This window comes from Ursus maritimus, unplaced genomic scaffold (genome assembly GCF_017311325.1).
Source record: "Ursus maritimus isolate PB19 unplaced genomic scaffold, ASM1731132v1 scaffold_19, whole genome shotgun sequence".
NCBI lineage: Eukaryota > Metazoa > Chordata > Mammalia > Carnivora > Ursidae > Ursus > Ursus maritimus.
Window position 1 is genome coordinate 33,665,974 of NW_024424341.1, and position 27,107 is coordinate 33,693,080.

The 27,107-nt window shown below is 49.0% G+C and overlaps 1 protein-coding gene and 2 long non-coding RNA genes across 3 annotated transcripts in view; 2 read left to right on the plus strand and 1 right to left on the minus strand.

Annotated features, from left to right (window-relative positions):
* The window catches only part of LOC121103441, a 57,172-nt gene extending 54,911 nt beyond the window's left edge, over nt 1-2,261 (plus strand). The window contains exon 4 of the long non-coding RNA XR_005835640.1: nt 2,217-2,261. This is a non-coding gene — a long non-coding RNA (uncharacterized LOC121103441). The remainder of the gene's footprint in view (nt 1-2,216) is intronic.
* PKD1L2 (polycystin 1 like 2) overlaps nt 1-27,107 on the minus strand; it is an 88,895-nt gene that overhangs the window by 32,520 nt on the left and 29,268 nt on the right. The window contains exons 10-25 of the mRNA XM_008689744.2: nt 26,364-26,481; nt 24,637-24,844; nt 23,299-23,419; nt 22,445-22,586; nt 21,299-21,475; nt 20,537-20,682; nt 19,678-19,872; nt 16,853-16,984; nt 15,377-15,559; nt 13,572-13,696; nt 12,433-12,559; nt 11,643-11,774; nt 8,804-9,026; nt 8,025-8,218; nt 3,747-3,977; nt 1,469-1,570 (exon numbers count right to left, since the gene is read on the minus strand). Coding sequence (XP_008687966.1) covers nt 1,469-1,570; nt 3,747-3,977; nt 8,025-8,218; nt 8,804-9,026; nt 11,643-11,774; nt 12,433-12,559; nt 13,572-13,696; nt 15,377-15,559; nt 16,853-16,984; nt 19,678-19,872; nt 20,537-20,682; nt 21,299-21,475; nt 22,445-22,586; nt 23,299-23,419; nt 24,637-24,844; nt 26,364-26,481 — 2,556 coding nt within the window. The remainder of the gene's footprint in view (nt 1-1,468; nt 1,571-3,746; nt 3,978-8,024; nt 8,219-8,803; nt 9,027-11,642; nt 11,775-12,432; nt 12,560-13,571; nt 13,697-15,376; nt 15,560-16,852; nt 16,985-19,677; nt 19,873-20,536; nt 20,683-21,298; nt 21,476-22,444; nt 22,587-23,298; nt 23,420-24,636; nt 24,845-26,363; nt 26,482-27,107) is intronic.
* Nucleotides 3,816-26,448, plus strand: LOC103662088. The gene is made up of 4 exons (XR_568358.2): nt 3,816-3,924; nt 8,770-8,825; nt 21,235-21,405; nt 24,980-26,448. It is a non-coding gene; the product is annotated as an uncharacterized LOC103662088 (long non-coding RNA).

Genomic DNA, 27,107 nt, shown 5'->3' on the forward strand with positions numbered 1-27,107 from the left:
GCCCAAATCAACTACTTGCACTCGAATCTGTTTCCATAGCAGGGTTTCTCTACTATAGACATTCCGGACCCAATAATCCCTTGGTCTTGTGGCTTTCCTATGCATCGTAGGATATTTAGCAACATCCCTGGCCTCTGCTGGATACCCAGACTAAGACAATATCAGACTGAAATGTGACTGCAACTCTGCAGAAAGAGAACTGGCCTGTGGGTCACAAGTTTTCACTCCTTTCCTATTAAGGTGGACTCTTAAATGTTTAACAGAAATGAGATGAATGTTTCATTAGATGGATGAGATTAATTCCTATGTTTATTCCACAAGTAGTTACTGAGCGTTTGCTCTATGTTAGACAGCTGGTGGAGGACCTAAGACAATAAATCAAAATAAAACAATTTTTAAAATAAAAATAAGCTTCATAAAGTAAAAAGTAGACAAATGCTCCACTCTAATGAAGCTTAATGTCATTTTTTAAAAAATAGAGCTTTCTCCAGGATAGTATAGACAGTGCCAATGGTTCTCAAACTGTGTTCCAAGGAGCCCTCGGTTTTAGTAAAGGAACCTTGAAGGGCACTGCAGAGGACAGTATATTCTGATGAGGTATGTGGCACAGGCCAGACTTAACTAAGGATGCTGAGACATTACAGAGACAACCTGTTGTATGCTCCACAGCTAAATGCTGAAGAACCTCAGAGAATTTATAAGTGAGTGAAATAGTTTCTTCACTACCTCTAGTCAGTCTGCTCAAAGACAGATGCTCAGTCTGACCTCTTAGCTAGATGCCAGCTAATCAGTTTACCAAAAAATGTAACTCAAGGAGCGCCTGGGTGGCTCAGTTGTTAAGCGTCTGCCTTTGGCTCAGGGCGTGATCCTGGAGTTCTGGGATCGAGCCCCACGTCAGGCTCTTCTGCTGGAGCCTGCTTCTTCCTCTCCCACTCCCCCTGCTTGTGTTCCCTCTCTCGCTGGCTATCTCTCTCTCTGTCAAATAAATAAAATAAAATCTTTAAAAAATTAAATTTAAAAAAAGCTTAATTAAAAAAATGTAACTCAAGACTCATTGTTTTCAAATGGTAGGTATTTCTTTCTTTCCTTTCTCCCTTCTCTCTTAAAAATTCTGTTTTCTCTTTAATCATTGATAACAATTTACTGACTGTTCTTCATATGTGAGTAGATTTATCTGCAGGTTACCAACTAACTGTCTGAGTTATTCTTTGGTAGGCATAAAGGAGATGACCAGTGGCACAGTGCTAGACCCCAATTCTCCCTTAACCTAGTCTCCTTTATCTTTTTAAATATTGGGGCTTGGGAGGATGTTTTGCTTGGCAAAAAGATTCTTTCCTTTAAAAAACAAACAGGAAAAAAAAAACACCTTATAACACTAAACCCATTGTGCTAAGGTAACTAATGGGCCAGCCAGTGCTTTGCAGGGTGGGACATACTGATCAACCCAGGGTCTTGTATGGTCACGTACCTTGGAGGAAGTAGCTGCCCCTCTCCGGTGTCCAGTGTAGACTGTTACCAGGTAGTGGTACTGGGCAAAGGGATCGTTGTCCTCCAGCACTGTGACCTTCACCTGGACAGAAGGATGGCATTGGGAGGGCCCTGTTCAGTGGGTTCATCCACTGCACAACAGCCAAGAATGAGCTGGTCACTCATGACAAAGGGAGAGAGCAAAATTATGTATGTTATTTATTCATTTCATCAGGTGAGAGCAAGTAAAATAAAAAACTTAAAAAAATAACAAAATGCATTTAATATTAAATATAACTCAAAGTAGTCAGACTGGAAATGAACTCGGTATTAAGCTGAGAATATTCAGTGTTTGATCCGGTGAATGATACGAACTCTGTTTATATAGAATTTCTAACACTGGTGACCAGATTGGGACGCCAAGAGAGTTTAAAGGGAATGAACATTAAGGTGGTTTAGCAGCAAAACAAAACAAAGCCAGACTCTCTAGGCTGCAGTGGGCTCTGTGATGAATGAGCCTCCCAGATCTCCTGCCAATGGAGGGCATGTTCTCCCCGTTGTTAGGGATGCAAGAGCCACCTCTGTTGAGATCAGGTGCCCTCCTGGGGAGGCTGACACGCAATGGCAGTTTGATGTCGTGTCTGGGCATGATCAAGACCTGGGCATCTTGACCCAACTCAGGGCAATATCTGGAGCTCCTAGTTCAGTTTCTCTCTCTGCTCATCCTGCCTCCTTCCCTCCCTTTCCAGGGGCTGATCCCAAGTACTCTTTGTGAAACACTGAATGCGCAACTGCATGGCAGAGTCTGTGTTTTGGGAACTAGCCTACAGGTGAGGCACTTAAAGTATTAATGTTTAATTCCTTGGGTGAATTGAAGACAGCAGTATAAATGCAACTACTACTAAGTTTCATACCACCTTAACATCCTGGGAGGTGTGGCTGTGTGGGGGAAGGGCAGGAAATGGAGAATGTTTCAGAGCTTTGGGACAGTGCACCCTTGCATTTGTTGATGAGCACAAGATACACTGTAGCTCAAGACACAAAATTTTATTGAAGGCTCACTCACTAAATGTCAGACATGGTGCATATATTGGAAAAATAGTCAGAACTTTTTGTTGGCAATTTGTTGTTTGATCTAATTTCTTTTTTTTTTTTTAGATTTTATTTATTTATGTGACAGAGAGACAGCCAGCGAGAGAGGGAACACAGCAGGGAAGTGAGAGAGGAAGAAGCAGGCTCCCAGGGGAGGAGCCCGATGTGGGACTCAATCCCAGAACGCCGGGATCACGCCCTGAGCCGAAGGCAGAGGCTTTAACGACTGCGCTACCCAGGCGCCCTATGTTTGATCTAATTTCTATCCTCAGACCTGTCTTATCATCAGGCAGGTCTGGGTTTGAATTCTGGCTTCAGGGAGGTGGCTGTAGACCAGTTAGTCGCCCTCTCTGGTCTTTGGTCTCTTCCTCTGTAAGATGATAGAGGACCTGTGCAGTAAAGGGGGATCTCAGAAGGCCTGGGCTGTCCAAACCCTACACATTTCAAAGAAAGACCTGGCTTTTGGCCAGGTCCTGAAAGATAACCCCTGTGTCCTCGGAATATCCTGCATGATGAGTGCCTTTGAATACGTTGGTCCACACCAGGTGGTCTCTGCTAACAATGTGAGTTACAGTAAGGGCTTTGGGCCATGCTGTATCAGTCTGACCGCTGGATGGTGGTGGTGATGGTGGGTGGTTTGCTGCAGACTGAGTAACTAAACTGAGTTATATGGGCACTCCGTATGTATGTAACTGACTCCCAATTAAACCCTGGACACCAGGGCTCAGGTGAGCTTCCCCTATTGGCAGTACTTCATATGTACTGTCACACACCATTGCTAGGAGAATGAAGTCTGTCCGTACAAGTCCACTGGGAAAGTACAGTTGGAAGCTCTTGCTGGATCTCTCCTTTGCTGATTTTAACCTGCATTCTTCACTGTTATAAACCATAATCATGAGTATAACAGCTTTTCTATATTCTGTGAGTCCTCCTTAGCAAATAACTGAATTTAAGGATGGTCTTGGGGACTCTCAACATGGTACCTTCCTAGGGCTGTGGGGGAGCATTAAATCCTGACAATTTGATAAGAAAGGCCATTTTACATATGAAGCTGAGGAGCTGGCTTGCCTGGGACAACCTGGATTTGCCGCTAGCCCTTTGGCTCCCCAGCTGGTTTCCATCCCCTGGAATCCTGCAAGGGAACACCCTGCTCCTTCCTCCCATTCCTAAGGGCCATGCAACCTCACCTTGGCCTGATCCTGAGCGTCCTTCCTCCTCGCCCAGATCACCACCAGCACATAGGCCACACAGAGGCAGCCCACGGTGGTCACAACCACGGGGTTGTCCTCGAAGGTGGCAAAGAGCTCGGCAGTCTGGCAGACGTCAATGTTGTTGGGCATCACCAGGAACGTGCTTCCAAAGAAGGTGAGGTGGTTGCAGAGGCAGTGTGTCTGGGAGTGGGTGGTCCGTGGCCCCACCTGCAACCCCAAAGAGGCCCTGGTGGGAATGCCAGCGTATCTTTGGCTCCCTCCAGCCCGGGGGAGGTGGACACCACCATAAGGGGGCGTTGGGGAGAGCAGCTTTAGGAACCCCTTGAGCTTTTTGATTTAACTAACAATTTAAAAATGCTGAGAATATTATCTATAGCAATTATCTTTATACTCATCATTCTCAGCGGGCAACTGTATATCTTATCAGTCTTCTTTATCCTTTTAAAAAACTATTATGGGTGAAGTTGAAGTCCCCTCCGCCCCCCACCCTCCATAAGCGGCCATTATCACAACTTTGGTATGTATCATTTCAGTACATTCTCTGCCTGATGCTTACTCAGTGGACAGATACATGTTGAGTGCTAATTCTAGGCCAGGCAACAGGCTAGGTGCTGAGAGGACGTCTGGGGTAATCAGGTCATCTCAGTTTCCCAGGGATTTCCCTTCTTCTCAACATGAAAGTCCTGTGTCCTAGGAGGCCTCCAGTCCCGGCCACCCTGGGATGATTCGTCATCTCACAAAAAACAAAAAACTGAGACTGGGGAATCATGTAAAGAAATGGGAAGGACAAGTGTTTAAATCCTAAGCTGGTGTCTCAGCACCAGGAAAGCATTTCCTAAATTTCACCCCTTAGATCTATGTACCAGGCGCCCCTATCCTAGGCTCATGCTTTGAGCAGTGCCACTGTAGCTGTCCTCAGGCTGCACACATTTGTACAAGATGGGGAGCCAGGGGGCCCCGGGGACGTGCCCACCACAGCACATACCACCCAGCTGTGTCTAGGGTGTGGCCCTAGTTGACCCCAAGAATGAGGCCCTCCTTAAATTTTGCACTATAGATGCCTCACGTGCCTTACCCTAGTCCTGGCCCTGGGACTCCCACTTCTAGACATTCGTCTGGGGACCTGGACCTGGAATTCCTTGCTTCTAGGGCCTATGCAGACCTGTTCCTCAGGATCACTCTTCCCTGGTGGGCTGGCCACTGGTGTGCCCACCCCTAGGCACAAGGGTGACAAGATGAGGCTATGGGGGACAAGGTGTGTGGATAGAGCTTGAGTACACAGTCCCCTGTGGTATAGGATAATGAGGTTGGGGTTGGGGAGACAGGAATGGGCCAGGGCAGGGAGCTCCATCTGTGCTCTTAATTCCCACCCTACACTTAGGGCCTTCCCTAAATCTGTCAACTAGCAAATACCCACCAGGGCCGTTTGGTGGGCAAAGCAGCTTGCATTCAACCCCACGACTCAGCTCCATCTTTTCATTCCAGGATCTACCAGGAGATGGTAAGGTGGGAGGGAGCAGAAAACACTGGCATGCAGAAAGTTCTTCTCTGCTCAGCACATGAGGAGGAAGAACCTGCTGGGGCCCAAACTGCCCCAGCAGGTAGCTCTTGTCTCTTTTCCTTAACGGGCCACTCAGCAAAGGCTGACCCCTGCACATGTGCATGACCCGAACTATTTATTGACAGATTTTAGTTCTGTGTTTGCTCCATTGTTTTTCTGTTTCCCAATCCTGGTCAGCATTTGGCATATCGCTGTGGGGCTTATGGGAACACCTGGCACACCCAGAGGGGGTGGAGCTGGTTTCAGAGAAGAAACCCATGTGGGTGCTGGGAGCCCAGGGACCAGACTTTCTATGCCTACATCTTTGCCTTCCTGGGCTTTCTCAACCCTTCCAGCATGAGAGTCTTGAACACCGGGAGTTAATGTGCTCATACCCTGACAGTAATTGTACCTTTAGTATTCTTTGAGAAAATATATAAGCGACAACTCTGCCTTTACCCCCTGAGAAGGTCTATAGACCATAGATTTGGAGCTTTCTTCAGCCATTTAGAGAATTTGGTGCTGGTTTGCCAACCAAACTTGATGATCTCATTTAGTTATTTATGGTTCCTCAGTGATCTCTATATATCTATATCTGTATTTTCATCTATATAATGAGCATCAAGTACTCAATATTGGATTCATATAACTTTTGGTCTATGACACACTCCCACATTCATGTATGCATGTATTAGTAGGTGTATTATTTTCAATAACATAATAAGGACCTGAGAACCCCCTATCTACTCAAAAGCTAGAAACGTTCCAGTAACTTACACCTAGCTAAGTGGTCCTCCCCCAGTCTGTCCTCATGCTCCCCCCACCCAGCTGCCACCCAAATCCCATGTCCATTGTTTCCTTGATTTCCCTTTTATATGTAGTTTTGTCTTCTCTATGTTCAGATTGTTCAACGTAGCCATTATTTTATTCTGAGCACTCACTGTGTGCCAAGCACCACACTAACTACTTTCTCCCCCTAATCTTGTCTAGGTCCCACTCCAACTGTAAGTGGTAGCGAACCTTTATCCCCATTTGCAGATGGGAACACTGAGAGAGGTGCAGTGACTTGTCCAAGGTCACCTGGCTAGTATTGATGAAATGGGATTGGACCTAAATCTGTCTGATGGCAGAGCCCATGCCCCCAGCTGCTGTACCATCCCCCTTTATGAGCCTCAGGTCTCTCAGGACAGCCTTGCAGGGCATCCCAGGCCAGCAGTGTGGGCGTCAGACAGCTGCTGGGAGTGAAGGCCCTGGAAGGTCGCAACACACCCAGTGTCTTGTTCATGAAGTACAAAGGCCTTTATTACGAGCATGGGGAACACACTGTCTCTTGGACATGTCAATGCACCCGTTTCTTCCTGACACTTGGGGAACTCCCTCTGTGTGGTGGCCAGATGCCAAGGCAGAAGTTGACAAGGGAGCTCTGAGTCCCCTTCCGTAGCTCTGCTGGGGCCTGGTTTGTTACACGACTTGTGACCATTGTCATTTGATTGTGTGCCATTTGCTTCTTGGCTGTGCCCCCTGGTAGGTTGAAAGCTTACTGGTTTTTCTAACCATTATATCACCACTGCCTCGCACATGGTGAGTATTTGTTGAATAAATGGAAGAAGGTATTTATGCTCTAGTAGTTGGAGACAGGTGTGTGATAAATTTCAGCTAGTTGCGGTGGTTACTGTTCTCGGGGACAGTGTGAAGTGCTATGGAAGTCCAGCAGAGGGAGACTCCCAATGTCTGGAGGCTCCCAAGAAGTTAGCATTAGAGTGGAAGATCAAAGGGTGAATAGTTTTCTAGGCAGGGTAGGTTGTCCCCAGGAAGAGAACAGTATATGACAGGCATGGAAGGGGAAAGAGGAACACCAATGCCCCAGAGATGGCCTCCGATGGCCTCAAAACCAATGGCTGGACATGTCATGGGTGGAGCTGAGCTGACCTGAGATAGGGATCTGATTGCAATTAATAGAGCCACGTGCCATCCAGGGGCTTGGTGAGACTGGGCTGGGGGCTGAACAAGCAGTGCCTGGAGCTCCAGAGACAGACACACTTGGGTTTGAGTCCCAACTCTCCCACCTACTAGGCAAGGGATTTGGGGTAAGTGTGTTGACTTTCCCGAGCCATTGTTTTACCACCTGTAGAATGGGAATACGCATACTATCTTAAAGGTTATTGTGAAGATCTGATGAGGTAATGCAGGTAAAGCATGCAACACAGCACCTGGCATAGAATAAAGGGCTCAGCTCTGAGTTTGGTTCCCTGAGTTTGCAGCCCAGAGTCAGCAGGGCTTCTCAGTTATTTGTCCATTTGTTTAATGGTCATTTGTTCCCAATGGTGAGCAAAGCACACTATTCCTGACTTGTGGGGCTCCCAGTGCACCGAGGGAACAGACATGATTTCAGTGGTCTCCTGAGTAGATATGAAATGGCTTAGTGCTGTGTTAAGTGCTGTGAAGGAGCAGATGTGTGTACCAGGAGAGCCTACAGTGGGAAATCTGACTTAGCCAGGGTAACAGTTTTCTCAAGGAAGCGACACTTGTGGCAGGGTCTGAAGGAGGAGTTAACTAGACTGGGGAGGGGGGCATTTCAGACACAGGGAATAGCACAGGCAAAGACGCTGTGGAGGGGTGCAAAACAGCCACCAGAGGCACTGAAAGGTGACCCTAAATGAGCTGGACACACCCAACGAAGCTGCTCTATCTTCTTTTTTGTGTCCTCTCCTTACCTGGCACCCAGAGTTGTCCCAAGTCCCCCGGACCTCATCCCAGAACACACAGTGGGATAGGAAGGTGGTAATGCCAACTGTGAGGTCCCTGCCAGGGGTCAGCTCCAGGTCAGACTCGGGGACCACGGTCAGATAGTAGACACCTTCTCCAAAATGCAGGTCCTCTGGGTTCAGGATCCATGTGGACAGACCATCTGCAAGAAAAAGGGACCAGGTCAGCCTGAACCCTTGTGGAGACTGGGGCTAACAGCATGGAAGAGAGTAACCAAGGGCACCTGGGAGGGAAGCTGAACTTGATGGTCTCTCTAATGTCCTAGGAAATCCCTCTTCCCCCTGAGACTTGGGAGCAGAGGAGAGGAGGCACCCTCAGGTCAGTGTGCAGAGCACACCTGCCAAGTCAGATAGATGAAGGCTCAAATTCTGACTCTGCCCCTTCTTGGCTGTGTTACTTTGTATCAGTTACTTAACTTCTCTGTTCTTATCTGGCAAGAGGAAATGTTCATAGTATCCATCCCAAGGGTTGTAATGAGGATTATAACAACGTTAGTTCTATAAGTGCTTGTCAGTTTCTTTCGGGCATGTAGTAATTACTCACTTAATGTTGCCAAATAAATAATAATGAGAATAGTAGTAGTAATAATAACACCAAAAAAAATCAGCACTGAATGTAGCAAATTGTTTTTCTTTTTCTCTTTGGCTTCTGACTCTCAAGTTTTAAGTTGGTCTTCCTCTCCCCATCCCCCAGGAAGCTCAAGAAGCTGGCCCAGTTGTTGGACTACCTGCAGTAGCCACTGGCGGAAGGTGAGCTTTTGCGTCATAGCTGGTCTCATTGGGGTGGTAGCCATAGCCCAGGCTGAGTATGAGTGGGATATCAGGTCTCCAGTGCAGCTGGAACCCCAGAGCTGCCCCGTCTGAAGTCAGGTTCACCCACACAGCTTCAGGACTGGTCAGGTTTAACACAGTTGGCTCACTGTGTCCTTCCGAAAGCCGGGGCAGCAGGATCTGTTATCAAAAACAATCAAATCAAGGTGTGCAGGGATGGGAATGCCAGTAAGCATCAGGGCTGCTGGGCAGAGCAGGGCAGGGGGAGCACCCGGGGAACTGAGATCCACTCTCTGCTGTGCTCATTCTATCAGTTTCCTGGGGCTGCTTAACCAATGACCACAAACTTGGTGGCTTACAACAGCACAGATTTGCTGTCTTACAGTTCTGGAGGCCAGAAGTCCAAAATCAGTTTCACAGGGCTAAAGTTGGCAAGCTGATGCTGTCTGGAGATTCTAGGGAAGAATCCCTTCCTTGCCTTTACCAGCCTCTGGAGGCACCCGTGTGCCTTGGCTCATGGCCCCTCCTGACATCACCCCAACATCTTGCCTTGGTCATCAAATCTGCCTTTTCTCATCTATAGTTAACTCTCCCTCTGCCTGCCTCTTGTAAGCCCCGTGATGACATTCGGCCTGCCTAGATCATCCAGGATCATCTCTCTGTCTCAAGATCCTTAACCTAATCACACCTGCAAAGTCCCTTTGGCCATGTCAGGTGGCAAATCCATGGGCTCAGGGATGAGAATATGGACATCCTTGGGGGTGCTATTGTTCACCTCCCCTGCTCATCAAACTATGTACTATGGCTTGGGGCTGAATCTGCACAGAAAGAGGGGAGACTTCTAATTTGCACAAAGGTGCTGTGTGAACTAGTGGTCATGTTGATGACAGTGTTAAGCAAGTAAAGTGTAAGTTAGGAGCACAGGCCGTAGAGGCAGAGAGCTCTGTTGGGATCTCGGCTCTGTCCTGTATCGGCTCTGGGACCTCTGGCCAATTAACAAACCACTCTGAGCCTCAGTTTCCTTGTCATCAATAGAACACATAGACTCATTGAGGGTATTAAAAATGATATTGTATACAAAATATTTAGCCAAGTACCAGATACATAGTAATACTAAAAAAATTTGCAGCTGTTATTATTCTATTACTTTTACATTAGAAGTTCTCATAATCATTCTCCATTTAATCGGCTTTCCAGATTAACTGATGCTCTGTGTTCCCTTTTTAAAATAGACTGATTGATGCCCACTGTGCACTGTTTACTCCTGGTGGTCTTTTGTGTTAGACACAGGAATGGCTCACCCTGCTTCCCCTTCCAGGAAGGACCTGCTGCCCAGTCACAGGGAGTGTGGTCAACAGACCGGCTCCAACTGTCAGTTCCTTAAGGGTCTGCCCCGGCTGCAGAGACCCATGTTGTCTGAGGCACACTCTCCCTGGGGCCACCTGTATCCAGTGATCAAGGAGAGGAGAGGGTACGAGGCCCAGACATACTGGCCTGCTGTGGGACACTTTTCTCATTTGTACCTGTGGGATTTTAATTTATGGAGGTGTCTGAGTGATGACATGGAGGGGCCAATGCCATTGAAAGAAGAATTTATTACTTACATTTCCTGAGAGGAGGGGACCACCATGCCATGCAGAGCCACAGGGGAAGTACCTGGTCAAGGGGCAGGAGCAGGTGCAGGGGAAAGCTCAGGTCAGGGCTGTTATTACGTTCTCCATGGGAAAGGCAAGGCAGGGCAGAGTACATTCTTTAGGATTGGCCCATTTGAATAATTTTGGCAGGGTTGGGACTTTAGGGATGGTCTCTGGTTACTTGGAACATGGCCTTGGGATGGTTTAGGACAGGGAAAATGTTGGCTTGGTGTGTGAAACTCAGATAAAGGGGCTGGTTGTGGATATGGGCTTGGGATTCGTTTGTCTGCATATGAAAAGCGTGCCCCGGCAAAGCCCTTTGCTACCTGTAAGGATCAGCTGGCCCTGGCAGGGGCAATTTCTTCCTCACCAGGAAGATATTTAAGATATCAAAATATCAAAAGATACAGAAAATAATAAGGCTGATTAATACAGGCCTGATGGCTAATACTTTCTACAGCACTCCTCTCTGGGTTGACTGGGGCTTTGTGAGTCTGGGAATTGCAGTCTGACTTCTCCTTCTGTCCAATCCTGGTGTCCTTCTTCCTTCTTCACAGGGCTGGGTCTCTAGCAAACATCTAGCACCCCAAGCTCTTTCTCAAGAGCTTTACTTGTGCTTTTCCAAGCTCTTTACTTGTGCTTGTAAAGGTCGATTTTAATGATATATTCCACAGAGTGGCATAGAGTGGCAAAGAAGTAGTGTGAAAAACATTATTTACCGAAAAACTTAAGTTGAATGCTTTGAGAAGACACAGGAAAGATGAATTGTTAAACATTGTTAGTGGTCATTGATGAGAAAACTCGTAGATTAGAAAAAACTCACTAACATCTCAAAAGATGTTAAACTCCTGTTGCATCATGGTGTGCTTATGTTTTTGCTTTATTTTAAAGAAAATCTGACATTTTAGAGGCTGCATTGTAAGAGTGGTTTATGTAATGAAGATGATTAAAATTCCAATCAACAGATTTAAAGAAATGTTTCAATTATACGCCCAAAGATTGACAATGATATACATTTATAGTTTTAAGTTAAAATACAATGTGTAAGATAGGGTGAAGCCCATTCTTAGTGATTCTCCATTTTAATCAACTTCTGGTCCCAACCAAGTTGAAGAAGAAAACAGAAGCGACACTGACTTCTGACAGCACCCCCAACTTCTACCTCGATATTCTCTGACAGATTCTTCATGGGTATGAGATGTCCACTAGGGCTGGTCAGACAGAGGCCACCAACAGTTCCACTGACGTCAAAGTGACTCTGGGCTGGGAAGGGGCTCTTTAGGAAGCTTATCACCTGAAACCAAGAACAAGGAGTGCTGGCCAAGGTCCCCGAAGGCTGGAAGGTGACTGCATCTCAATGCAAATGATAAGGTTTCCTAAGATAGGATGGACAAGTGGCCTTGCCCTGTGGGGTGAGTGGGGGATCCCGCTGTTAGGGGTCTCTGGCCTTGCCAGTGTGTGTCTGCCCTCCAGGACTGAGGATCCACTCAGACCCATAGCGCTGTGCGGCTACTGGACTGTGAAACCCTCCCAGCCTTTCTTCTTGGCAAAGCCAGTAAGTCCCCAAGGGAGACATACTTGTCTGCCTTTGTTGGGACTCAAGGAACAGAGAATCGGATGGGAGTGAAAAGAGCTCTGGGTTTGCCATTTCCTAGTTTGGAACGAAGTCTGAAAAGCTTTATTTCCAGTAACTAATTCAACCAGGGCTGCTGGAGAAATTCCACAACGCAGTGGAAGAAGGATGGATTTGGGTGTGGGAAGGCTCGAGTCTGTATCCCAGCTCTGCCACTTTGCTTATGGCATTGGGTGAGTCACTGAACCTCATTTGTAAAATGGGTTTAGCAATACTGTGGAACTAACAGGGTTGTTATCAACATAACTGAGCAAACACACGTGAAAGTGCCATATAAGCTATAAAGGGTTGTCCCCAACGAGGTTATTCCTGCTATTACCCTGATGTCCACAGGCTCCTGGCTGTCCTCCATGGAGCCAAGGGAGGAGGCAGCAGGCAGGGTAAAGGTTGCAGAGTGGGCAGCTGCAGAGTGCACAGAAGAGCCTCGCCAACTCCAGGGCTGTATTCTGGCCACAAGGTGAGAACAGGTGTCAAGAAACAGACAAGAAAGCCGGTGTCAGAGGAAGATCTCCTGTACTGCAGGGAACCCTGGCATTGCCATCAGAGTGGGTGGCTCTATTTCAGGCCCCTTAGATGGTTCTGCATGTTTGCGTCAGTAGGAGCAGCAGGAGAGGCAGCTGACGCCCCCAGCACTGGGCTGGAGGCTCTATGAGGACAGGGCGTTAGCCAGCTTTGTTTACTGCTACACCCCCAATACCTAGAAGAGCACCTGGCACGTAATGGTGGTCCATACATACTTTGTTGAATGAATAAATGAGCTTTCATGTGGACATTTCTCCAGCCTTATCCTACTTGATCTCTGATGTCATGGGCTTCTAGCCCCATCTTCTCTCGCCTTTGATGTTGTCCCATCTGATTAGATTGGGGAACTAGTTTCAGACCCTAGCTCTGATCAGGATACCGGTTTGGGACCCTGTCCCTGGCCCCCAAGAGGGTAACCCTGGCATGAGGAATCAAAGAATGGTGCTCATTGCATGGGTCCCAGCAGTACCTGCCCCTCCTTGTCAGGTGGAGGCCTGTAGGGTGGAGGCATTCTCAGGTACTGGAGGGCACAGTGAGAGACGGACACTCCTTGAAGAATTCCCAAGGCCAGTGCATCTTGAATCCGCACAGCTCTGTGGAGCGATGGGCTTAGCCAGGCGCACCAGAACATGGTTAAAAGTGGGCAGGCTCCCTTCATTCAGCCTCCCTGCCTGCACGGATCCAATATGACCTATCTTTCAGGACTCATGGATGGCTCCACGACAGGACTTGGCACTCACCAGCTCCCTTCCTACGCTGTACAAACACCCAGACCTTCTCTCAGTGAAAAGTCCTCCTGCTTCTAGCTCCTCTCACGTCTCCCACTTCCAAATCTGGTCTTCTGGGCTCTGCTTCTCACAGAGTCTTAGGATGTGGGTGTGGACCGAACCAGGTCAGGGGACAAGCTTTCTTGGGGATCTCAGTGCAGCTAGTTACCTGTTTGTGTATATGGAGATGGAGGGGGTGACCAGAGTGGCTGGGAGGCCTCCAGGCAGTGTCCCCAGAAGGAGAGCAGCTTGCACATGCTCCACAACTCTAAGCAGCTGGGGCACAGAGGCCATCTGGAAAAGAAAGCAGGGGATACTGCTGGGGACCCATCTCTGTATGCTGCCTTTGGTTAGTGTCGCCGTGCTAGTGTGGGACCTTCAGCAGAGACTGGGACAGGGCAGAGGAGGGAAGAAGGGACAGCACTGCTGTTTATTGAGTGCCAAACTCTGTGGGGAGTGAAAAGTAAGCACTTATGAAGATTCCAACCCCTTTTAGAATGTGAACCCTTTTCATCCTCATGACAACTCTGGGAGGCAGGTGCTCTCACTTATACCTATTTGGCAGATGGGAAAACAAAGGCACATAAAGGATAAGTGACTTGTGGAGGTCACATGTTGATAAAGGTAAGTGCCAGGACTCCCAGTGAGGCAGCCAGGCATCTGGCTCCTGAGTCTGTGCTAAGCTGTCATACTGTGTGCCTCTCTGTGCTGCTCTGTTTGGCCCTGACAGCCACCCACAACCCAGGTCTTATTTGTGGGAAAATAGAAAGCCACAGGCAGAGCCATTTCACAGAGTCACCTGGGCTTGGACTGCTCCTCACCCCACCCAAACCCCCAGATGGGGATGCAGCCTCGCCGAAACCAAGGCTGGTATGAGGATCCGAGAAGGGCTGGATGTTTGCATAGAGTGTGTGTGTGTGTGTGTGTGTGTGTGTGTGTGTGTGTGTGTGACTGAGTGGATGTGAATATGAGTATGTGTGTGTTTGAGGGTGACCTGTGAATATAAGGAATTGTATGTGTGTGAGTATCTGAGTGTTAAGTATGTGATTGTGTGTCTGAATGTGAATGTGGGTTTGAGGGTATGTGTGACTATAAGTGTTTGAATGTAAATGAGTGTATGTGCATGTGCTTTTGTGTGTGACTGAAACCATATGTGAGAGTCTTTTTGTGTGAGTGTGTATGACTGTGTGGCCATTGTGAAGATATGAGTGTTAACATGCATCTCTGTGAGGGTGTGCAAGACTGTGTGCTTCAGGGTATGTGTGAGTGTATAAGTAAATGCTTATAAGTGTGTGTGAGTGTAGGAGTTTGTGTTTGTGTGAGTGAATGTGTTAGTGTCTGTGGGTGTGTGGGAATGCATTGGTGTAAGTATTTGGGTGTGACTCTGTGTGTGTGTGTTCCCCACATGCTAAAGGACTATGGAGCAGCAAGAAATGTGTTTTCCACTCTACCATAATGCTGTCCTAGGAGGCCCTTCCCCTTGCTCCCCCTCAGGGGTGCTGGGGCTGCATGAGACTTTGCCTTATCTGTTCTCACTCTAGCGGCTGCTTCTCTTCTAAAAACATTCTCTGTTGGGGTAGACATGTGATCTCTCCAGTTGGTAGCTTATCTGGGATGAGGTGGAATGCCTTGATTTACAGGGGTGAGACTGAGGGAAGTTACATACTTCACTCAAATCTCAAGGTTTGAAAGTGACAGAAGCAGGATTGGAAAAAAAAAAGAAAAAGAAAGTGACAGAGGCAGGATTGAAAGTCAGGCTGCCTCACTCCAGAGCCTTTGCTCTGCCTCCCAGAAGCTTGGTCTGTATAACTTTTCTTCCAGCTCCCCAGAGAGGACTTTAATAACCTCTGTGCCTCAGTTTCCTTCTCTGCAAGATGGGGAAAAAGATCCATCTAGAAAGGCTGGTGTGAACTGGGCATGTGGTAGCTGGGTAGCATGTGGGCATGTGGTCTGCATCTGGGCTGAGACACCTACCGGGCTGCCCTTGGCCTCTCCAGGGTCTTCTGGTCCCTCCCTCAGGGAAGCTTCCAGCACACTGCCCACAGCCTGAAACAGGTCCTTGGTGGCTGCCTGGTGCCTCTGGTCTTCAGGATGGGCCCTGGAACTCACTGCCAACAGGGCTTCACTGGCATGCTGCAGAACCCAGGTGGCCTCCCCCTGGGTTCACCCAGAGAAGGAAAGGCAGCATGAGCCCCTGCCTGATAGACCATCCCCTACACCGTTCAAAGGGACAGGACTACAGTAGAGGGGAGCTAGGTGGGGAGAAAAACTAGGGAAAATACGGGCCCATGGCCCTTCCCTACAATGTACAAGTTCCTTCAGGCAAGTAGCCTCATCCATCTCTGAGTCTTTCCAGAGTGCCTTGCACAATGCCTGGTACATAGCAGTAAACATTCACTAACAGGCAGGATGGGTGGAAGGATGGCTGGCTGGCTGGCTGGCTGGCTGGCTGGACGGATAAGACACTCATTCCAGTTTTGTAATTATATCTGTATTTCTGAAATTATTTCTGTAAAGTCTTGCGGCCCCAGTACTCTGAAAGTGCTGAGAGGGCAGAGCCTATGTCTGTGTGACTTGCTGAATTCTTGATGCACAGTTTGTGCACAGTACCTGGTATATACTAGGCATTCAGAAAGCATTTGTTAAACAAATGAGTAAATGAATGCAAGGACAAGTGAATGGAAGGGTGGAGGGATGGATGTACCCAGGCACTGAATAGATGGATGCGTATGGATTGGATAGATAAGCAAATGGATGTGTCAGTGGCAGGTGTGATGTTTACAGCATCATGGCCCAGAAATAAAGGTCAGCCTTGCTGGCTTCAGGCTGGAGAATGTGAGGGGCACAACCTCCTGCAAATAGGGGGAGCAGAGCCAGGGGAGTTCTCCCCTCTTATTAACTTAAGGCTTTTTTTTTTTAACCTTTAGCTACTGTAACACTGGCAGTATGATGATTTAATTTGAGTTCTCCAAGAAGCAGAGCCTGAGGCAAGGATTTAAGATGTGGGGAGGCAGAGTGGCTGGTGAGGCAGGCAGGGGTCAAAGAAGAAAGAAAGGCAGGAGCTGGCAGCTGGACATCAGTCTGATATGTACTGGGGAATGTGGGTATGTATGAAGTGGGGAACATGGGTAGGTTAACCGCAGTATCTGGTCACACATTTGAATGTCACTCAGTGATTAGAGTCAGCTACTCCCTTGAGGTGTCACTGGTAGGCGGGGGAGTAAGGTATGTGAGCACACAGGCTATGACACCCAGAATGAGACACAGGAGCTGCAGGAGGATATCTCATCTCTTTGGCACCACCCATGCAGGACCCTTGGAAACAAGATGGTGGAAGCCTTGGGGGCCCTGTGATTGAGGGACCTTTGACCTGGAGTGAGTTGTCAGTTACCCACTGCAGAGGTGTGTGTCCCATGGCTTGGCCTGGGACAGCAGGTGGGCCTCACTTACCTGGGCCATAGGTGTGAGCTCCTCACTGGGGTGGGTTGCCTCTCTCAGCACCTGGGCCAACTTTTGTACCCTCTGTATGTCCCCCAGGGTGGCAGTGACCGCAGACAGTGACCCCAGCACATGCTCTCTGACCTTGATGCCGAGGGAGGAAGATGGGGAGAGAAAATGTAATTCCAGTGGCTTGATGAAACCATTTCAGAAAGATGTGGAGTCAGATCAAGTGACCAGGCTCATCTGGGGTTTTTCCAAAGCCCAAAGACCTCTGTTTGCTTCGTAGGATGTGTGGTGGGCAGAGTAATAGCCTCCCAAAGATGTCCACATCCTAATCCCTGAAAACTGTCAATATGTCACCTCACATGGAAAAAGGGACTTTAGCAAAATTGTTTTGGAGTTTTATTATTTTTTTATGTACTCTCTACTCCCCAAACATGGGGCTTGAACTCATGACCCTGAGATCAAGTGTTGCATGGGTTCCTCTGTTTTGGAATTTTAATTAAGTTAAGGGTTCTGAGATGGGAGCAGATCTGGATGAACCAGGTGGGACCAATGTAACCACAGGGGTCTGTGTAAGAGAGAGGTAGGACAGCCAGAGTCAGAGAAGATGTGTGGATGGATGCAGAGGTGAAGAAGAGGCTGGGGGAGGAAGGGAAAGGAGGTGAGAAGGGAAAGTTTGGGGAGGGGAGGGAGGAGGCACTGGAGGGGTAGGAAGGAATGGGGGAAGGATCTGAAGATGCTGAACTGCTGGCTTTGAAGATGGTGAGGAGTGTAGAGGCTTCTGGGGACCACACTTTCTAAGCCACAGAGCCCTAACAAGGGCTGGCTGGGGGCTGGGCTTGGCAGCTACAGAGAAAAACTAAGACTATGATTTCAGCCCTGCCCAGGAGAACTTTGCTCATTGATGGAAGGGTCCTATCTTTTCACTGTCCACTCACCAGAAGTGACTGTTGAGCCCTTGAAACGTGGCCAGTACAACTGGAGAACTGAATTTTAAACTTTATTTCATTTTAATGCATTTAATTTAGATATAAGTACCTAGATATGGCGAATGGCAACCATGTGGCACAGCACAGATACGAGTGCACAGTCCCCCTCTCTTGGCCTGCTGCTCACAGTTCATGCAGCCTACCTGTCTGAGAGCCTTTCCCGGCAGCTGCAGAGTATGCGCGTGTCTCCTGTTAGCTCAGGGCGCATCTAGACTCTGGCTTGGATGGAGGAGAGAAAAGGCCAGTATATGAGGGGACTCTCTCTTGTCAGAATGTTCGGGTAGGAGAAATTGTGTTCGTCTCTGGGGATCTTCCCTCCCTCCTTTGTCACTGTCCTGGAGGCAGCTTCCATGCAGATGCCACTGGCTCCTGACTCTCCGGCCAGTGGATTCATTCAGCAGGAGATGAAAGGGCAGGAGGAGAGAGTGCTAGAAGCTGTTCTCCTGGTGCCTGCCTGCCAGATGGGTCAACTGCCTCATTCTTCAGAAACCGTTGCTTCCACCAGGGTCTCCCTTCCATGCAGCTGCCCCCTCCAGATTCTGGTCACTTCAGGCTGAGCCCCAGCTTTTATCAACAGAGCCCTTCTTAAATTCTTCTTAGTCATTCCATTAGTGTTTTATGCCTGCCTCCTGCCAGGACCCCAGTGTTTCATGAGGAGACCTTGGGTGGCTGCATAGTCTGTGTGCTCAGGGACCACAGGACATCCAAATGGAAGTCCTCCATAGATAATGTTCAGAGTGAATGCAACCAAGACTGAGAACCAGGGGGGTGTGGGGTGTACAGAGGGGCTAAGGTGAAACAAGGGCAGGGGTGAGAGGCTTAGGAGGGCAAGAGGTGGACAGAGGAAGAGCCAGTCTGGGTTGGAACACCATCTTCACCGCCTTCTTAGAAATGTGGGCCTGAGCAAACTTTTAAAATGCTCTTACCCGGTTTCCTCTTCTGTAACATAGATGGGGATCTCACCATTTACCTTGTAGGGTTTTAATGAGAATTACATATCCCTGCTCTTGGGGCTGGCAGCACATAGTAGGTGCTCAATAAATGTTAGTTATTTATAAGTAATGACTATGACAACCACCACTTCTTTGTATTAAGTACTTACCACATGTCCTGCACCATGCTAAGTACTTTCATGCAAACCCTTCAGGGGACCAGAGAAGTCTTTCTTCTCCATGCCCGGCAGGTGTACGTGATGCTGTGTGTGTATGTGTGTGTATGCACATTTGTGTCTGTGCACCCACACATATTCATACAGCAGACACCAGGAGTGAAAGTAATTATACACACTGCGATAGTTGTTTGGCATGTCAGGTTGTAACACATGAAATGGCCATTCTGTGGATTAAAGCTAGTTGAATGTTGGTAATTTCAAATGGTTTAACCTAACCTTATGAGGAAAAATACTATTTATTATCCCCATTTTCCAGCTGGGGAAACTGAGGCTTAGAGAAGTTCATTCACCAGCCTGTGACAGTACAGGTGGCAAGTGACAGAGGTGGGATGACAGAGGTGGGACACCAGACCATTAACTATATATGAGTGAGGCCAGGCCATTCTTCTCTTCTGGCCTTCGTGTTGTCATCTTTGACAGAAAGGCCTGGAATGATACTCTTAAATTCCCTCCTGCCCTAGAAGCCTTTGACTCCATGAGGCAGAGCAGGGAAAGCAGGTTTGCATCATTTTAGGTCACTTACCGAGAAAGGACCAGAGAGGGAGCTGATGTCAACACCTCGGCAGATACTGAGGCTTTCCAGCTCCGTGAATTCCACTCCCCACCCTGAATGGCTGTGTACATACCCCGGGGCCCCAGTGGATGGCATGAAAGGGGCCCATCTTGAGCACCTTCTGTCTGGTGTCCATGTTCAGTAGCCACCCGCAACCGTGCCCCTGGCACTCCTGGTCTAGCGTGGACAACACGGCTCTGGCCAGCTGGAAGAGCTGCTCTGGGTCCCGCTCGCCTTGCAGAGTGGTGGTGATGTTCTGCAACACTGCGGCTTGGAATGCCACGTTGCCAACATGGGTGTCTCCAAGTCCCACCTAACAGGGAAACCAGAAGCACGCTCAGGGCACGGAAGACCTCCGCTCACCAGTTCTTGTTCCAAAACCTGGAGCCTGAAGTCACAGTCTCACGAAGCAAACCAGAGCAAGGCTGGAAGGCTTTGCACCTGGTGTGGGGTCTCTCCTGCGGCTGAGGGCAGCTGGGCCCACTTGTAGCAGGCAGCCAATGGCCGCTGAAACCAAGCCTTGGGCAAGTCACTGCTCTACCCTCACTGCCCTCCTCGTCATGCCCCAATCCCTTCCTGCTCCACCTGGCCTCTCACCTTTCAAATTTACCCTGATTTTATCCATCCTCAGCCTTGTAGCCCTGATGGCTGATTTTGGTCCTCCTCCCTCTAGACTCTGATGGCACTGGTCTGTCCCATCCCTGCGTCCTCCTGCTCTGTCCTCCAGGGCCCTACCCCTATTCTGGCCACTGAGATGTAGGGTCTGCAAAGGTAGAGACCATGTCTGTTTTGTTCACAGCTGTGTCCCCAGGGCCTGGCACATAGCAGGTGCTCTGAAAATACTAGTTGAAGGAATGAATGAATCATTGATTCATCTGGTCATGCCCTTGGCTCCCTTCAACCCTTTCTTGGTGAGGTTCATTCAGCTGGGTCAACAAGTTTTCTCAGTAAAGAAACAAAAGCCTGCCACTACCCACCTTTACTGCTGCATGGGCCTGCTGTTTGTCCCCTGCAAGACTGGAGACAGAAATGACCACTGTCAGCATGAAGTTATTGTTTACTTTCCCAAGTGGCAGATAAACTGACGGGAGGGCAGGCTCAGGGCCACAGTGTAGACAGGAACCTGGTAAATGGAAACTCAACAGTTAGGGGGGCATCTCCAGGCCCCAGGGAGACTGGAAAGCCACCAAGGTAGAGCCTGATGACAAGGACACGAAAGCCGCAGCTTATGAAGGCAGGGCAGGCACTCAGGGACTCCATGCTTTCAGAAAGAAGACAGACATCTATACTGATCCCCTGGTCTCTCCAGGTAATCACATGCCGCTAGGACTTTGGAATGATTTTACTGGAATCCATAAAAAATTCAAAAAATATTTTCCCTCTTTACAGGCTTAAAAAAAATTCAAGGTAGCAAACCAAATTACAAAAAGGAGAAGGAGGAAGAGGAAGAGGGGAGGAGGAGATCTTAAAAAGTAGCTCAAAACATATCCAAGTGCACTCAAAAGTCACTTCCTGTACAAAGGCCTTCCCAGGCTGGTTGATCTAAACTGCTTCCCCCCCCTCTCTGAGAAGTGTGGCTGGGTCAATGCGCCTGGGGCTGGTGTTAAGGTGTAGGGGGTTCTTCATTCTGCAAACCTCTCTCACAGATGGAACATACTTTTTGCTGTTTCCACAGAGAGACAGACCCCTGTTCTGGGAGAAATGGAGCCCAGCAGCTGAAAGGAGAGCATAGCCAGTACCTGACTCCAGACAGAAGCAGTACTCCAGGGGGCCCAGGGCCGAGGATGTGTTGCAGAAGATGGTGAAGCTTGTCAGAACGGTACCCTCCTTCGGGGTGATGGTGCAGGTGGGCACCTCGGGGGGAGGCAGAGAGCTGATCACAATGGTGTCCTCCCCATAGGCATGCCCAGTCACTGCTGGGGAGTGAAGACAGAGGGTGCTTGAGGGGCTCTGTGGGTCACACAAACCACCATGCTTCAGGATCGCCCTGGCAGCTTGTTAAGCATGCAGATTCCCAGGCCCATCTGCTGACCCTGAGCCTCAGACCTCTCTGGAGGTTCTGGGGTGGGGCCCAGTAATCGGCATATCTAACAGCTCCCCTGATGCAGGGTATCCTGGGGCCTCACATTTTAAGAGTTAGTCCTTCATCCGTAAAACGGGGCTAATATTAGTAGCTTCCTCGCAGCTTTGGTGAGGAGGAAGTCTAATGGGAAGCAAAATGACTTGCTCAAGATCACCGAGCTCAAAAGGGCCATGGCCAGAATCTAGAAACGGGCTGATCCCGCCCGAAGCCTTGTTCTTTCCAGGCCCATACCTGCGCCAGCATCCCACACCCCCTGGTATTTCAAAGAGTAGGCACCTAGAAGAGCTGGGCATAAAGAGAATTTTAACCAATTAAAAATGATGAGTGTAGACCTAATCCAGAAGGTTTACGGCAAGCCTGGGAGTGTTCATTTTAAACTAGTACCCCAGGTTGTCCCAGTGTGGAAGATCTGTGGGTCACGTTGAGAAAAACTGAATCAAATGAATCCATTAGGAAAAGAACCCATCATTTGTCTCTTTGAGAATATACATTTCCCCCCACACTGGGTTTGTTTAAAGTGAGAATCTTCCCGGCAGCACACGCAGGCTGCACCACCTCAGAACAATCTGTCTCATCCACCCTGCATAATGCAATTCAGAGGCAGGAAACTGAGGCACAGAGAGTTTAAGTGCCTTGCCTCCCAGCTAGAAAGTGGTGGCGATGGGATTAACACCAGAGCCTGCGTATGGCCCCTGACCATACGGCACTGAAGTCCCACATTTTAGGGCTTCTGGGTTTGTCTTGGTTCACTTTCTGTGGCAGACAGGATCCGTGACAAGAGACTGAGGGGAGACCTCCACACCTGTGGCTCTGATCCGGATGGCCTGGCCCCAGGTCTGCAGGAAGGAGCTGTTCAACCGCAGTGTGGAGTTGTTGCTCTGAAGGAGGATTAAAGACCTCAGCCAAAATCCATGGAATCTGCAGACAGCTGGGAGAGGCTCAGCCTGAAAGAGAGCATCACCCAGAGCCCCTGAGGCTTCAGCCAGGCTGCTGGACCTCAGGAGGGTGGTGGCTTCTCACCTCTAGGAGGCCTTCGAGATCTGTCTCTGCTGCAAAGACACCACCTGCTTTCCCCCGAGTGAGCCCAGATACCCAATTTCCATTCTGGTGTAGCTGTTTGTCTGAGATCAGGTTCCCCTGAAGGAGAGCCTGAGACGGGGATTCATGTGCAGGTCATTTACTGAGGGAGGGCTCTTGGGAAAACCAGAGCAGAGAGGGAAGCAGAGTAGGGCAGAGAATGAAACTCCGCAGAGAAGTGGTTTCAGGCGGTGTCCAGCCAGCCTCAGCCTGATCCCACGGGGAGCCTTAGCCACATCACAGAAGTTCTCTTATTCAGAGGCAGGGGAGCTGGACTGTGAGACCCCCACCTCCATCGGTTACTGGCCAGCAGTCACTCCACAGCAGCTGGGGACGGGTGCGTCAGCCTGGGAAGAGGAACTGGGCTGGGGAACCCGCAGCATCTGCTGTGATGTTTCTCCTTACTTCTGCTTCCTTGCATCTGTTCTCCCTCCTGACCAATGCCCTGGTTTTCCTCTGGGGAACGCTTACCACCGTGCCCCCCCCCACCCCGTGGGCTTTGACCCACCCCAGCTCAGTCCTGGGCCTGTGACACAGGGTCTGGTCAATCAAAGTGGGAGTGATGGCCAGTGTCCTCACCTTCTCCAGAGAGGTGTCCTCTAAATACCAGTTGAACATGGCCACTGAGGAGTCATCCCCCACGGTGACTCTGAGCAAGACGTCTTCACTGGCATTCACTGGTCTGCAGTTCTTCTCACAGCTGAGAGGGAGACAGAATGGAGTGCGGAAGCTCACTCAGGCCTCGTGGCCTGGTCCTTCCCAGGTCCTTTGCAAAGGTGGCAAAGGGCCTTTTTTCAAGTGAAAGAGGGAATAAAAGCAACCCATGCCCCAACCAAAAACAGGACATAACATCGGCCATGGAGATGGAGTGATTTGTGCCTGACTGAATTCCTATTTCATTCCCGATGAAAAATGGTACGGAGAGTACATGAAGCCCAGGGTCCTCAGATACTGTCCCTGCCTTGTAAGAATGGTCACCTTGCATGAGTCACTTAAGCTCTGAGCCCCAGTGTCCTCACCTGCGAAGTTGGGGGGGAGGTCAGAGCAGACGATATTTCTGTGACTCCTAGCTCTAACAATAATAAAGGAATGCTATGGTTTTATCGCAGTGGCTGTGTTCCTCTAAACAAGACCGCAGCTCCCGGGGGTTCCAGCAACGCCATCCACCACTCCTTACTTCTGCAGTCCTAAGAAGGAGAGTGGCTTCCTCCTATCGTAGTCCTGCACTGTCATCTCTAGTTTGTTCCCTTTGTTTGCCCACATCTGTAAATAGACCCTTTGTCCAACTCTCATCAATTCCCAGTTTGAGGGAGACATCTACTTTTTGCTGAGACCCAGCTGATAGACCAGGCTACCTTGAGCTTTCACCCTGACTCCTGTAAAAACTCAGCAATCTCCTGGAGCCCTCTCTTGCCCTCCTCCAACCTGCTCTCCACCCTGCTACCGCAGCATTTTGAAGTAAGATGTAATCATGTCCCCAGCCTGCTTGCAACTCTTGGGTGACTTTCCAGAACTCTTCAAAATCATGTCTGCGACATAACCCACAAGGTTCCACCAGAGCCAGGCCCTGCCTTTTCTCCAAGTTTCTTCTTGCCCCTCTCTCTCCTTCCATACTTGAGCCATACCACTCTCCTTCACTTCCAGCTTATTCTGTGCTCCCTCCCTTTGCTATCCAGTTTCCTTTCCAGCCCCCCTTTCCTGCCAAGCTAGTTCCTCTTCCTTCTTCATATCTCTGCTGAGGGAAGCCTTCCCTGATCCTGAGTCTGGGAAGTTGTCATTGGGATGCACTGTCTCCCTGCATTCGTTGGGGCAAATCACTGCTGACCACCAGGGAGCACTCTCTTTGAGAACTGCGACTGGCCTAAATGGTGGCTGAAGGGGTGGCAACACCGCAGATGTTTGCTCTCTTGCCCCCACCTGACTCGAGGCCTGAGTTCCAGGGGGGCGGACACATAGAGGCACTGCTCCTCCTGGTTTTCCAGCTCCCCGCCTCTCCAGGTGGCCAGGCGCAAGGTGATGGCAGAGTTGGGCGGTGGCAGGCAGGACGGAGGAAGCACCAGCTCCCTTTGGTCTGTGCGGAGCAGCTGCCTCTCAACACAGTAGCTCCACTGGGCCCAGCAATGTCCTGAGAGAGAGGGGCAAACGCTGTTATCCATCCAGGGACCCTTCTGGTTTGGGGTTTTTAGAAGAAAAGAGTCATAGATAAGAAAAGCAGCTCCAAAGAGAGAGTTTGATTTTTAAAAAACATTCTCACTTGCAGGGTGCAGAAACGGTGCTGAGGAAGGATGCTTCTGGGGAAATGAGCGGCGCTTCACCCTGACTCTGAGCAGACCTGCAGCGTACGTCCACTTCTTTTGCACCAGCCACTTGCACGGATGAATCAATGGGCAGGCATATAGCAGGCGAGTGGCCAGGAGGATATACAGCTCTGCCTGGGAGAGCATCCAGGGCAGTTTCCTGACTCTGGTGTAACTCTCACTCCACTTGGAAGTGATTGTCCTCAGCTCTGTGTCCCTGTGGGTACACTGGGGACCTGGGGACTGTATCTCCATCTGAGAGGCCGCATGTCACCTCCGGCTTTATGATACTGGCTCGGTAAGTCCCTGTATCCTTTGCCCTTCATCTCTGTTGATCAATGTTTATCTATCAATCACCTCACTTCCCCTGCCCCCCAGCATATTAGTCATTCACAAGACGTGATCTAGGGTCAGGCCATCAGCTCAACCACCCAAACTGTATAGGTGTGTCCTCTGTGAATTCTGATAAGAATTAACAGCCAAAAAGATGTCCTGAACAGTTAACCAATGGATATCGAAAGGCTTCAAAGTTTCCGTGACTTTTAACCCAGCTATTCCACGTCTTGAAATTTATTTATTTTCTCAAAACTTATTTATGAAAGTAATCACAGAGGCAAATAAAGATATAACTACAATGATGTTCATTACAACGTTGTTTATAAGGGCAAATAATTCAAAACAACCTAAATGTCCCAAAACGGGGCACAAGTAAATAAACGATCATACATCAACTAGACAGTCTATTATGTACTTAGGAAATCAAGATGGAGAAGATATCATGGCATTAAAAATGCAGGATTTATTGTTCAAAGAAAAACAGCTAACAAAAATAATATGTACAGTAGGGATGGCATTCATTTCCAAAAGAATATCTGCCTAGCTAGGATATATCCCGACAGAAAGGAGGACAACCGTTTCTAAATAATGGGTACTGGTGCTACTCTCTTGGTTTGTCTGAAAATGCCTCCTCACTTCTAGACTCTCTTCCCAGAGACATATCAAGGGCAAGGAAGTGAAAGGAGGGATCCACCTGGAGGGGAGGAATTGTTTTTATTTTATCACTGAGGTTGTTTGTGGTGAAAATAAAGCAGATTGACTTTTAGGATTAATTACTGTTCTCAGATTCTTTACAGATAATGCATCTCCTTGTTGCCTGCCTTCAGGGCTACCTCTGCCTCGGTCTGCCACTGCTTCCCCCCTCACCCTCCCATCTCCATGGAATTCTCAATCTCTACCCATGCAAAGTGCACAAAATGGCAGGTGTGAAGGTTAAAAAACAGCAAAGCTGACCTCTATCCATTACTTTGCGGTGAGATAGGACAGTTCCAGAGCTCTGCAGCCACCTACCACATGACCACTGGAAGCGTAAATCCTTGTCACTGTCTGGCCAGCCCAGAGTCACAGTCGTGAAAGGATCCACGTACTGACCAGGTTCCACGTACACCTGCACATCCCCTTTCTCTCTCTGCAGAAAAAGCACAGGCTGTTGAGACGCCCCTCCACAGTTGGCACCCCACCGCCCACCCCACAGCACTCTGTGCCAAGGTTAGCCACAGCATAGGGTGTGGAATGGAAACAAACCCTGTATGATCCACCTGGCTGCCCTCTAGGGATGAATCACGGGATAAGTAACTTTAGTCTGAAGGTTGAATGGAAACAGACCCTGTATGATCCTCCTGGCCGCCCTCTGGGGATGAATCACAGGATAAGTAACTTTAGTCTGAATGGGGGCTCAGTGCTAAGGGTCCACCATGCATCCAGCCGTTAACAAAGCCCGCTCTGGGTCAGGCCCCATGCTTGATTGCCAGAGATACAGGAATAGAGACCTGGGCCTTGCCCTTAAGTTTGGGAGGGAAGACAAACAAGGAAACAGATAATTAAAACACAGAATGCTAACTGCTAAAGAGAGGGGGGGCCCAGAGGATTATGAGAATGTGTAAGAGGGAAGCAGTAGGTTGAGAACATCTATTCCTGTGAAGGTTTGATAGCATTCAATTCCTGGGTTGCTTGGACTAAATGAAAGGAGCTAGTGACATGTTTCCTATTGTGTCTGGAACAGAGGAAGGCACAGAGCTATTGTGAAGGAGGAGG